The sequence below is a fragment of the Cajanus cajan genome, chromosome 6 (assembly GCF_000230855.2).
Source record: "Cajanus cajan strain Asha chromosome 6, NIPB_CcT2T_4, whole genome shotgun sequence".
NCBI classification, from domain to species: domain Eukaryota; kingdom Viridiplantae; phylum Streptophyta; class Magnoliopsida; order Fabales; family Fabaceae; genus Cajanus; species Cajanus cajan.
The window spans coordinates 45,379,746-45,392,814 of NC_138522.1; the positions used below are offsets into that span (position 1 = coordinate 45,379,746).

Here is a 13,069-nt window from a genome sequence, read left to right on the forward strand (position 1 = left end):
GATACCTTATTATGAAAAATTCTCAACGGAATGGTCCAACACTTGAACGGGGTGTAATCGAATCTCCGTAATCGTAAAAAGGAGGAAACACATTATGAGTTAAGAAAATGAACGGTGGAGATCGAAGGAAGGGTATCGAACTGAAATCAATGTTTGTGAAATAAAAAAAAATAAAAAAAATGATATTCTCACATCATGGGGCCCTCAGTAGGTGGTGGTCCCAACCTTACCTCAACAAAACTGTGGCTAGAACCGTACGCGTATGATTCAACAGTAGCAGAGTAACCGTAGCGTAGCAACGTTGCTTTCGCAGTACTTCAAATGGCTGAGAAGCAATCTCAGAGACAGAATCACAGAACCGGAGAGAAAAAGATAGAGAGAGAAATTCATTGACCGCCATTGAAGCACACACTCATTTTCTCCAATTTCCACTCACAACTCCTCCAATTACCACAATTCAGGTGCCTACGGTTCAATTGGATCTTCTACGGTTCCACTCTGCGTTTTGTTCGCTCAATGGAGCAAGCTCCGGGAGGATTGCGCGGATCCGTGCACGACGGCACCACACTCGACTCCATTCAATTCAACGAAGAAATTCAGGGAATCATGGCGCCGGAAAACGCTAGCTCCTTCACCGCGCTGCTCGAGCTCCCCCCCACGCAGGCGGTGGAGCTCCTTCACTCGCCGGACTCCGACAACGCCGCCGCTCGCAAACCGCCTAATTGCCACGTCAGCGCGAATCAGAAGCCCTTCCAGCTCAACTCTTTCGGCACCACCAATTTAACTTTCCCTTCCAACGCCGCCTTAATCGAACGCGCCGCCAAGTTCTCCGTGTTCGCCGGCGATAACTCGCCACCGCCGCCGGGAGACGCGCGCCTGGTCCCGGCCGCGTCCGGTTGGAATTTGGTGAAGAACGAGCCGCAAGAGACCGATTCGAACCCGTCCTCGACGCATGGTTGCGTTTCGGATCCCGCGGTCGAGAACAAGAATCAGAGGACCGCGAAGAGGAAGGAGCGAGAGAAGAAGGTAACGGTAATGTTCTGATTGCGACTAATCCGAGAATTAGGGTTTCTGCTATCCGTTGAATTGAATGCTCAAAACGTGAAATAATAGATTGTTTTGTGGAATTCAGGTTAAAGGATCGTCGAAGAAGAGTAAGAGCGCCGCCGATGATACTTCCGGTGACGGCGAGAAGCTTCCCTACGTCCACGTTCGAGTTCGTCGAGGTCAAGCCACAGACAGCCATAGCTTGGCAGAAAGGGTAAACGCTTTGATTAATCACTAATTAATTTGTTTAATTTTCATCACTTTAGGGTATTTTACCGAATTTTATTTTTTAATAATTTTTTATGATGTAAGTATGTGTAACTGAGTTTCTTTTCTTATGTAGGCTAGGAGAGAGAAGATCAATGCTCGCATGAAGCTTTTACAAGAGCTGGTCCCAGGCTGCGACAAGGTCAGTTTGTTTTCCTCGTCGTCTTAATCTTAAAACCTTAAACCCCTAAAAGCTTAAAACCGTAATTAATTAATTGTGCTTTATTCGTTCTTTTGGATTATGCCATCCTTTTCCCTCTAATTTGTCTCCCAAAAGTGCAATTATATATCTAGGTTACGGGCTTTAACAACGGTTTTTGTCATTGTCACCTTTTCAACCCTCTAAAAAAAAGTTTTCCCTTTTACATCAAGGGATAAGTGCTTACTAGCACCGAGTGTCAAACGTGGCATCTGAGTAATTTCACCATCTCCTTTGCTTTTGCCTTTTGGGGGTTTCTTTCTTGTTAGTGGTTACAGTTTTTTTTTTTAAGGTTAGTTTAGTCATTTCAAACTTTTAACTTTTAATATCTTTGATATTAGCCTCAATAGAGCGAAGTAAGTAAAGGGGGACTTTTTGAACAAATTAGTCACTTTCCGAAATAACATATTAAATTAGAATATTTTAAATTTATTGTTTGATTTGGGGCCTTTTTTTTGTGTAACAATAGGAACGGACCCCCTATAGTACGTTTCGGCCCGTTTTCAAATTTGGAGGCTCATAAACTGAGTCTAAATCAGCTTGTGTACCTAGCCCATATTTAAGTCGAAAAAAACACATGAGCTGAGCTCTACGATGCAATATTTTGCACTATTCAACCAAATATAGCCTAGCCTACATACATACCTTGAACTTAAACAAAGAGATGGATAATTCACGGATAAAAAAGCCTTAAACATTATTAAAAAGAATCTCGTTATTTTTACCTAACTCCTTTTTAAGCTGAGACGTTAGGGACCTGAGTGTATCTGTATTTTCTTATCCTATTTTATTTGAATGTAAATAAAAATAATTGAAACAGAAATGAATGAAATAGGATGAAATTGTTAAGTTTTTTTTTTTATTGTTTGTTTGATAAAAAAATGACTTTTTTTTTTTGAATTCCACACACACATATAAATTCCTAAAGTGAGATTTTTTAACTTAAAAAAAAAAAATTAAACAAATTGTTTATATCATAAAAATTATAAATAATTTTATAAACTAAAATTTTTAATTTATATATATATATATGATACTCCCACCTATTTTTTAGTGAGAGTATGTTAGTAACCTACACTAAAATTTTAGGACAAAAAAATCACTCATTTCTTTTGATTTGGTTAATTTCTATAAAGGATATTATAATAATTTAATTTAATTTTAAATAAAAATTAAATATTTTTTTTTTCTTATTAATTTATTTCACTAAGTCATTCCTTTCTCCTATTAAATTCCTTCTTCAACCCATTCATCTTTCCTATTAAATTTTTTCTCTAACTTATTTATCTCTCTCCTATTAAATTCTTTCTTTAATTCATTTCTCTCTCATCTTTCATGATGTCTCCCCCTCTCTCTCTGAACAAATAAAAATTAATTAATAGAAAAAAGAAATGACTTAATGAATGAAGTTAATAAGAGAGAAAATATTTAATTTTATTTTAAAATAAAATTAAATTACTATAATATCCTTTGTACGAATTAACTAAATTAAAAGAAATGACTGGTTTTTTTGTTCTAAAATTTTGGTGTAGGTTGTTAATATACTCCCACTAAAAAATAGGTGGAGTATATTAGCATTCCCATATATATATATATATATATATATATATATATATATATATATATATATATATATATATATATATATATATACAATATACTTGCCTTCTACCCTTATTTTATTTTTCTTTTATTTATTTACTCTGTTTCTTTGAACAGCCTAAGTGGACAACTCTTAAGGCACAACTTCATGTGTAATCATGTATAAGCCACGTGAAGTTGGGCCTTCTTTACATGATCATGCTTGATTGGATAATTGGGACACGTGTCCTCACTCAGTTTAAGGCATAATTTTTTTCCATAAAATTAATTCACAACCTTTTAATGTGATAACAAATATGCTGATGTGCATGAAATGAAAATGAATAAATAAATAAGGCTTTAACCATAAAACGAGCTGTACTAAAGAAAAGACTCAACTCGACGTGGCTTCTAACAAGACGGCACTTGTGCTTTTCACCTAGTGCTATCACGTGGTGAAGGCCCCAACACTGGCAATTATGCATGAGTTTATTTATATAAATGTTTGAAAAAGAATGATTTAAAAAAGGCATTTTTAAATTTCTTGGGAATTTATGGAATTTTTTATAAAAAAATAAGTGAATTTAAAATACAATTAGTGAAGGAAACCAAATTTGTATGAGCTTTCGATGTTAGTAGTGGTACGTGAGCTGCCAACACTTGAACATGGATCTCAGTCAATGTCAAACTGAACTAAAATGGAAAATAAATAAATGCATTGTCTATTTCATCACGGTCCACTACTGGTTGAAGGAAGAAAAAGAGAGTATAAAGGAAGGAATAAAGAAGGTGGAAGTATTCAAGGACGGAGCTAAGGGGGGACCTACGGGTGCCACGGCCCCCCCCAACAATTTTAATTTTTTTTTATATACATATATATTACTATATGGCACCCCCTATTTTTAATATAAACTCATATTTTTAATATAAACTCATATGTATATTACTATATGGCACCCCCTATATGGCACCCCCAGTATTGAAATCCTGGCTCCGTCCCTGGAAGTATTGATAGGGATGATAATTGGTAGTGTGTAAATAGGAAATAGGGCATTGGTGTTCATACCCAAGCTCTATAAAAGAAATACTTGTAACTAGTCTTCTACTTATATCCAAAAAGTGTAATTTTAGTACCTTTGGATATGGATTCATTACTTGCCTTTTGGTTGAATAGAATATTTTGTGCTTTTAACTTATCTTTTCTTAACAAATTAGTAAAATAAGATGTTATTTTAATATTAAAGTTAAAAATGAAAAATCAACAAAACGAGATTTTTTTTAATTAAAAGTGCAATATATAAACTGAATTCTTTTTAAAAAAATCTTTTATAAAATATAATAAATATGTAATTATATAATAGTCTGTATTATATGTAGGTACTGTGGTGTGGGGTGAATATTATATTATAGTATCAAAACTCACTTAAACGTGCAAAGTATCGCAAATAATTATCCAAGCCTAAATCTATACCTATTTGATGAGTACAAAATCTTTAAATCTTATTTTTTTGAGTAATTTTTAGACACTTATAGTACAAAGTCAGGGAAGAAAAACAGATTATATGTAGGGGTGGTGCGCATGTTAGCTACGTGGCAGCACATGATCAACGGCACGGGTTTAAGTGAATCCTTACTTTTGTCTTGATTTTGTTTGTATTACATGTTAGTTAACTTTTAATTAGATTCAAGTATTTTTATGAAGAAAGCAAAAATAAGTTGTGCCTTGTACACAATTGACAATTATGTAGGGCGTTCCTAGGGCTGCACATGGATTAGACTAACCTGACTAACTTAACCAACTCACTCAATCCAACTTGATCTAATTATAAAAGGTTGAATTATGTTAAATCCAATTGAATTGATTAAGCAATCAGGTTAATATTCCTAGGTAATTCAACCCCAACCTTTATTTTTTATTCTTTAATTTTGATTTTTATAAACAAGTGCAATCTAATTGTAGAAAATGATGTCAAAACTCGATCTCTATTGATTGGATCATTTTTTTATACCAAATCTGATTGAACGTGATCTATGTGTAGCCTTACATGCTTTATTAAAGCATGATTGATTACAGTTTGCACACCCCAAACAATTATTGGTAGAGTGCAAATTGAGTTTTATCCACAAGAAATATGTTTGGCAAAGTCGTGATTGTGATGTTTTCTTCACAAGATTTTCAGGACCCATTAGAATTTATCAATCTAGACTCTTTTGAAACTAATTATCACATTAGGTAAGTTCTAATGGGCATGATGCCACCACTAATTACTGCTGACTGCTGAGGATCATACGAAGGAATCGACGACTGACTAAATCCTCATAATGACTTGTTATGGCCCGTATCGGAATCACATATATTCCACAAATTCAGCTCAATTAGGAATAAATTTTACCAAATTATAACTGTGATCCCAAGAATCCCGCCTGTCGTTAAAGCTCCTCCAAGCATAAATGGGCAGGCAACAGAGCTAGGCGACATCATCACCGTTTGGCCTTTTCAGGCCAGGTTTAGTTAGACATCCCTCACTCTGACTGATCAGGACTTGGAAGCATTGCGTGAACAGTACTATTGTTTATGACCCCTAGTTAGCAAATTCTATGAGAAGTTTTAAAGTAACCTAGTTATTATTTTTTAGGTGTACGTTTACAAGTTATACCCCAATCTATGTAAGGATAATTGTAGTTATAATTTGTTAATGAACTCATTCTAGAAAATAACTGGATATACCTTTAATTTTCTTTGACTATGTTTAAATTGGTGGTAGAGGACGAAATTGAGAGGCATAAAGTGGAGGGAAAAGAAGTTCCATTATTTGGTTTGTAAAATTAAGAGTAGAACACAATGAAAGAAGATGAATCATAATTCATGCCATTCCATTGCTTAACTCCTATTATTTTGCCCAATTTATCCTAATCATTAGTCTCTTGAGGATAATATATTTAAAATAAGAATAATATAAGAATTAAAAAGTTATAACTCATCTCATTCCATCTTTTTTCCAAACAATGGAATGATTTTCTTTTCGTTCCATTATAAAATATCCAAAACCAAAATAGAATGATATTCTCATCCCATTCCATCCCATTCAGTTATATTCTAAACATAAAATGCAGAAGAAAAAAAGTTAAATAGCCTTAAAATGCAGAAGAAGAAAAAAGTTATTACTCCTAAAAATTTGACATGTAGAATATTACATAGAACAAAGTGGTAATTTTTGGGTGATAAGTTTGCTACTTATTAAATAGGACAATATATGCTTACACAAACACACGTCATGGGTTATACTCGACAATTTTGGTAGTCCCCTATCGTTCCTTTCTTCGGCCTTCTGGCTTATTAAAGAGACAAAATGGTGGGCGTGTGGGGGCGGAAGAGACAGAGAAGGGGGCAGGGGGTGGTTCTACTTGAACTTCAAACAAGTGATCCATGGCCATGGGTCCCTATGGCAAGTGAAATTAATATTTAATCCATCACTTGACATGGATGGTCCCGTTATCTTTATGAGTTTGGTATCCATCATTTATGGGATGAAGAAAATTGGGCGAGAAAAGAATGCGCGCTGAGTGCAGCTGCCAACCAGCAAACCTTTCACCTAATTGACTTGGGTCATTTGTACGATCCAATTAATGTCACCTAAACACATTTTTTATGTAATAAAAATAATGTCACGTTAACATAAACTAATTAACTAAATACATACCTCAAGATTTATCCCAAAAGAACATGTTATAATATACGTCATGTGCATTGATATTGGAAATCAAATTTCAAGTGTTTATATCAACATAATACACTGCACAATATACAGTTTTTGAAATCACATTCGCATATTTATATGTAAATTGCTGTTTACGTGATATTGACAGATGAAATAGTCAGCAACAAAAACAAGAAAAGATTTATCAAACTAAAATATGTAATATATTTCAAACAGACAACTATTTTTTTTTTTTTCAGTATTAGAAGAACAAATGCAAATGAAAACAAATATGATATTAGCATTATAAATTATAAAAAAGAAAATCACTTCCTTTTTCCGTTTTTATTGATGCTTCAATCAACAGTTTTCTTACTTTCTTTCTTTTTGTTTGCTTAGTGAATAAGCCACATTTAGTTTTAGTTCAAAATAGTTTTGGACCAGTTCTCTTCATTAATCGATTCAAAATGGCACTTGCATTTTAGCACCAGTTTTATTGTATTTTCGGAAACTAAAATTGAGGGGTTGGTTTTAAATTGAGTTGTCAACTATGATGCAAAAATTAGAGATTAGTGAGCTTTGCTGCAATGTGTAAAAAATTATCTCATCTTTCTTGATGATATTGAAGTACTATTCGAATTATTCTAGGCTGTAATATTCGGAAATAGGGGAAGAATAATATGTTTTAAGTTGTTACCATAAATGGGCCTTTGTTTTTGTTTGATATGGAAGCTTTAATTACAGAGTCATTCTATGATTTTGTAGTGGATTTGGATTGCGTTAATATTCTCAAAATAGCTGATGTAGGTCAAGTATAGCTGATATGAATTGATTTTCTGTACAGATATCAGGAACGGCAATGGTTCTGGATGAAATCATAAACCATGTGCAATCTCTACAGCGTCAAGTGGAGGTCAAACTCTCATATTGCAAACATTTTGCATAAATATTTTTACAATGAACAACCTATGCTTGTTAATTATTATCTATTTGATTCTCAATTAATTTTGGATTATGATTAGAATTTTTTGAAAAAATGGGCTTGATTTCCTTCCCAAATTTCGAACTTTTTTTACTCTTAAAAGTTGATATTGTGCCCTCCAAAGTCAGTGTCGTATACCGGAATGATTTGGGGATCATTTGGAACAAATAAAACATTGATTGCCTGTAACTGTAAGCAAACATCAAGTATTAGCAGTAATGGTCCTATTATTTTGGACTATATGGTTTGTAATCTACTAAAATATTCCCTAATGGGTCTACATACCATTCTCCCCTCATATTTTGGACTCGAGACAGGGCATACTCTTGGAATTGTTCATCTTTTTATTTAGTGAAGATGCTCAAAAGTTACAATATTCTTGTAATAATATTTTGTCTACTTTAACTTTCATGAATATGATTTTGGTCTCACTGATTTATGCTCTGGTTGCAGATCTTATCGATGAAACTGGCAGCAGTTAACCCAAGAATTGATTTCAGCCTCGACAGCTTATTGGCTACTGATGTAAGTTATTAATTAATCTAACTCAGTTTTATCTTCTGTGGAAAAAAATATATTTTATCTATTCATTTTTGATTGGGGGAGCAATCTGAAGCCTAAAATTCCTTGGCTTAGCTAAAAGGCTCTATTTGAGGGATAATGCATGACTCTCTTTCTGAAGCTTTTTATTCTGCCTTCATTGTAGCCATTGGCGCTTATGCTTTATGCATCATGTAGTTGGACTGAGATTCATAAAATTTTCAAAATGTTGTTGTCATCCTATTTAATGGTCTTTGCTTAATTAATATTTGTCTGAAAACAGAAATGGTACATGTGGGACAGTGAAATAGAGGCTTGTAGACAGTTACTGCGATTTATGGCATTCTGTTGGATATCATGCCAGAGCAACTAAGAAATAGTATAACATTGCACTAAGTAGCAATGTGCATGTTAGACAAATGACTTATTTTTAATTGAAGTTATTGCATTTTAATCCTTAAATCAGGGTCAGGGGTGGCCAGCTTGGTTTATAGAATTGAAAATGAGTATTTGAATGTCTTCAGCTATAGGTGGAGTGGGGCATGAGAGATTTTGACGAAATACAAAACATTTTAGGGCCAGTTCAACCTTTTCGGTTAATGTTGATAAAATATCCTTTGTAACTTACAGGGGGCATCTCTAATGGACAGTAACTTACCTAGCATGGTGACACCTCTCATGTGGCCAGAAATCCCACTCAATGGCAACCGACAGCATTATCAACAGCAGTGGCAATTCGATGCATTCCACCAACCACTATGGGAGAGGGAAGAAGTCAACCATAATTTCATAACGCCGGAAAACTCACTTTTGAGTTATGACTCGTCGGCAAACTCAGGTAGATCAGAATTTTAGTCTCCATTGTCTCACAAGCCATGTTTAACAAAACTTTTTCTGACTCCATGGCATCATGATTCCTACTTCCATTGGCCATGAGTTCATAAATAGAAAGGGATTGGAATTGTTTTCTGTCTTTGATGGGAATATGGGATATTCCGATAATGAAAATCAAATGAGGATCTTGGAAGGATGCTCATTGCTCATTGCTCATAAAACAATAAATTGGGCATTCCAGTCGCTTATTTAATGTTACAAATTGCTGGAAAGGAGTAAATTCAAATGCGAAATACAAAAGTATTTAAGTGTGAGAAAGATGGGTAGTAAAGTTGTTTAATTTAATCTTTTGTTATTTCTCGACGTGAAAATTTTAAATGTATTTAAGTTCAATTTAAATTGTGTTACAGCGTCTCTGCACTCAAATCAGTTGAAGATGGAGCTCTGAAAGCGTACAGAAGCCGTTTCGGTAGCTATTAGCCTAGTAGTGTATATATCAAATATAGTATTCGCAGTTAGCAGTGATTTGAGCGGTCTCAACATTTAGCGGGATTTCCATGTCTTCTATTTGTCAGAGGCGGTTGGAAACCTGGATTTTCTTTGGCCAGAAGGGAAGATGAATTGGCATGCGATTCTTATATAATATTATTATTACTATGTATACTAACTATAGGGGTTATTCAATCCATGAGATGATTGATTCAAGATTGTAAAATCATAGAACGGACTGCTACTGAACTATCATCGGAGTGAGATGCTTTGTTCATTGAATGCTACTTAAATGATTGGCTCTTTATGAGGGTTTTCCTGAACAAGCTACTTTCATTTTGAATTACTTGCAGTATTTTCTTTCTTTTTCGTTTTTTCTTTTCCCACTCAAATCACAAAGCATTTAGTCCCTCGTTTATTGTTGATTCAGCAGCAGTGCAGCTAGTTTATACTTTGCACTCGAATTCCCTCTATTCTACCAAGACTTCATTGCTTTATTTGTTAGACTAAAGAGACATTTAATTGCAAAATAGACAGGGTTTATGAAGCATTGAAGGTTGAATTTCGTTTAGAAACAAAAGTGCTGTGAAGATCACTTGTTACAATGAACCCAAAAATGAACCCAAAAATGACATATAGAGCTCCAACGTTGTGTATAAATAAAATTACAAAAAAATGTAATAACGAATTTCATATGCAAATTCAGAACTACAAATGGCTTTTTTTCTAACAACATACAACTTATATTAATAAGTATTTTTTTTAAATACTTTACATAAATACTTATATCACCAGATAAGTTCAAAGTTCGAACAAGTTATAAATAAGTTTTTTAACGTTGAATGAATAAACTACTATATAATTTTTTAATTAGCACTAAATACACTTTTCATGTAAGAAACATATAATAAAGAGTTTAGGGTTTACTATTTTATTTGGTGGCTATAATTTTTAAAAGTTGCAAATTGCAACGAAACCCCTCCTCCTCACTCTAAGGTAGTGTTTGTTTTCGGTGATGTACTGTTTACGAGCAAACAAAGGCGAGGAAAGTATGTGTTTGTTTCCCGTGATTTGGAACGAAGGAAAGACGAAGAAAAGGGAGGAGAAGTACTGTTGCTGTCCTCGCACAAAAGCGAAGAAAGGAGCTGAAAGACACGTAGGATTTGTGAAAACCCGGAAATGCCCCTCCCATGCATGTGCCATGCAGCAGAGGAATCTCTGCCATGGTTCACGGACCTTCCCTGTATCCTTGTCTCATGCATGCATGTTGAGATTTCCGTTGAAACACTTTTGTTAATATTTGTAAATTCGTTTAATTCTATCAACGGTCTCAAACACGGCAAGTATACCGGCCGTTCAAGTAGTAAAAATATCGTATCCACAGGGATTAGAAGGTAATATAAGCATTTATTGACTATTCGTGACTAAAGAATAATTCCAATTTCATAGTTTGTGCAGTGAATGCAAAGTTGTGACTATTGGAATGAAAGCTGTAAATAAATATTGTTTTGTGAGTGGAAAAGGTAAGGAATGGTATTGTGGTATTGTGAGGTTGTGGGGGTCAGATTTCACCAAACGTAACACTAATGTATCCTTAATCTCTTGTTGAATTTATTGCTTAGTCAACCCATAAGTTTACTCAAACCTAATCCCTTAGAGCAAGAGCCTAGATGTGGATATTGAATATCAATCCCTTGAGTACCCAATATCTACATCCGCATTACGGGCTAGGGTTTAAGACTACTAATGGGCTAAGCTCCATTCCTAGATACATTTCCCACTAGGCATTTGTTTCAGAGCTAGTTTCAAGGGTTATTTTCCAATACCCAATGGAACCTATATCATGCAATGAGATTAAATCCAAAGCAAGCATTAAGAATAGAAACAAACACAACAACGAATAAAACAACATGTATATATATCATTAAAACCGTAAAGATTACAATAGAGTACGTTGGTTACATCTAACCCCACAAAATGGGTGAAACCACTCAACAAAGAGGGCAAATACAAAATAGAGATGGAAGAGGAAGTGAAGAACCGAAGGAAAGATCCGCACACGGACGATCCCAAGCCCTGGGAATCCCTTCCGCAGCTCCTGGAGGCGCCCAATGTGAGAATGGGGGTTTCTCCCCCGAAAATGGCTTCAAATACGAGCTTGGGGAGTCAGATTAGGGTTTCGCGCCCGGCGCATAAGTCTTCGCGCCCGGCGCGGGGCCTTCCAGATACTCTCTGCCTTAGGACAAGCCCGGCGCAATTCACATTACGCCCGGCGCAATGGCTCCCAGAGGTGAGATACTCTGTTTTGCTCGCCTGGCGCGGATCACCTTGCGCCCGGCGCAGAACCTCTTCTCTGCTCCTTAGCTTCTTAGATTTCCAATCCTAAGAGTCTTCAACTTTCCACTCTTCCTCAATACCTGCACAAAAAATGAGGTGGATTAAGGTATTGTTAGATGAATTTGGGTTAGTTATATCTGCACACAAAATGAACCAAAAAGAGAACAATTATATTGCAATGGTTCAAAGGATGAGTGGAATTTGTTCAATAAGTCTCATCCAAAAAGAGGTAAAATTGAGACTTAACAACTCCCCCAAACTTAGAACCTTGCTTGTCCTCAAGCAAAAGGTAATTAATCTAGCAGATAACAAGCAATGCAAGTGAGTCAATTTCTACATCCTAGTTTACTTGTATCTTTTTTTCGCAAGCATGAACCTCAGATGAATTTCCAATCACAATTATTGTAATAGAACATGACAAGGTGCAAACAAAGGTTTCAAAAGAGATCAAAGGGCTGAGAAGAGTAATGACTATCTGTGTATGCATCCTCACTAGGAAAATGTTTCTCTCTATGCACACTAGTGTATCAGGGTGAGTGTTTCTCTCTAGTCTACTACTCACGCCACATAATTCAACTTTGCTCTTCGTTTCCAAATGAAACCAGTGGTAAAACAAATGTAGACACTTATCACAAGGTCTTTATTAGGGCAATCTGGGTCAAGTAGGGTCAAGCGGTAGCAGTTTTATGGTTTTTCAAGGATTGAAGGTGCTATAGCTTAAGAGAGCAAATAAGATTTTACAATGATGTCCCTCTCCATACCCCATTACAACAATTTGGCACATGCCCTTTACCTGATCCAAGCCATTAGCCTTTATGAGATGCATATTTACATTTTTGCATCTTAATATTTTTGTTTTTGTTTTGCTTTGTTTTTCTCTTTTTTTTTTTTTTTATTTATTTTGTTTTGTAATGGCTGACCACATACTTTCTTCTTCCCAAAATTTCCTCATTCTTCAACTCTCCCAAACTTATTTGATGTCATCATTTTGCTCTCTTAACCAAGGCAAAGGTTATGGTTAATTTTCCATGGTTTGGGACAAGTGGAAGGTGTGGTGTTTAGGCTTAGGAAGGTATGGGTCAAGTGGAAAGTGGA

At 35.1% G+C, this 13,069-nt stretch overlaps 1 protein-coding gene across 2 annotated transcripts; it reads left to right on the top strand.

The window, feature by feature from the left end:
* Window positions 1-248: 248 nt before the first annotated feature.
* LOC109797683 (transcription factor bHLH48) lies at window positions 249-9,963 on the top strand. Of its 2 annotated transcripts, none has more exons than XM_020357793.3 (7): window positions 249-1,032; window positions 1,133-1,261; window positions 1,391-1,456; window positions 7,637-7,705; window positions 8,228-8,299; window positions 8,945-9,152; window positions 9,559-9,963. In XM_020357793.3, the coding sequence occupies exons 1-7, from the start codon at window positions 517-519 to the stop codon at window positions 9,594-9,596; spliced, it is 1,098 nt and encodes a 365-aa protein (XP_020213382.1). In that variant the 5' UTR covers window positions 249-516; the 3' UTR covers window positions 9,597-9,963. The 2 variants fall into 2 exon arrangements, with proteins under 2 accessions (XP_020213382.1, XP_020213383.1); XM_020357794.3 differs by having other exon boundaries at window positions 250-1,026.
* The last annotated feature ends 3,106 nt before the right edge of the window (window positions 9,964-13,069 follow it).

Excerpts from the sequence above, each read along its gene's own strand:
- LOC109797683 (XM_020357793.3), top strand. The coding sequence starts at position 517 with ATGGAGCAAGCTCCGGGAGGATTGCGCGGATCCGTGCACGACGGCACC. Across the intron at positions 1,262-1,390 it reads GCCATAGCTTGGCAGAAAGG|GCTAGGAGAGAGAAGATCAA; the intron begins GTAAACGCTTTG and ends TTTCTTATGTAG. Across the intron at positions 9,153-9,558 it reads TGACTCGTCGGCAAACTCAG|CGTCTCTGCACTCAAATCAG; the intron begins GTAGATCAGAAT and ends ATTGTGTTACAG.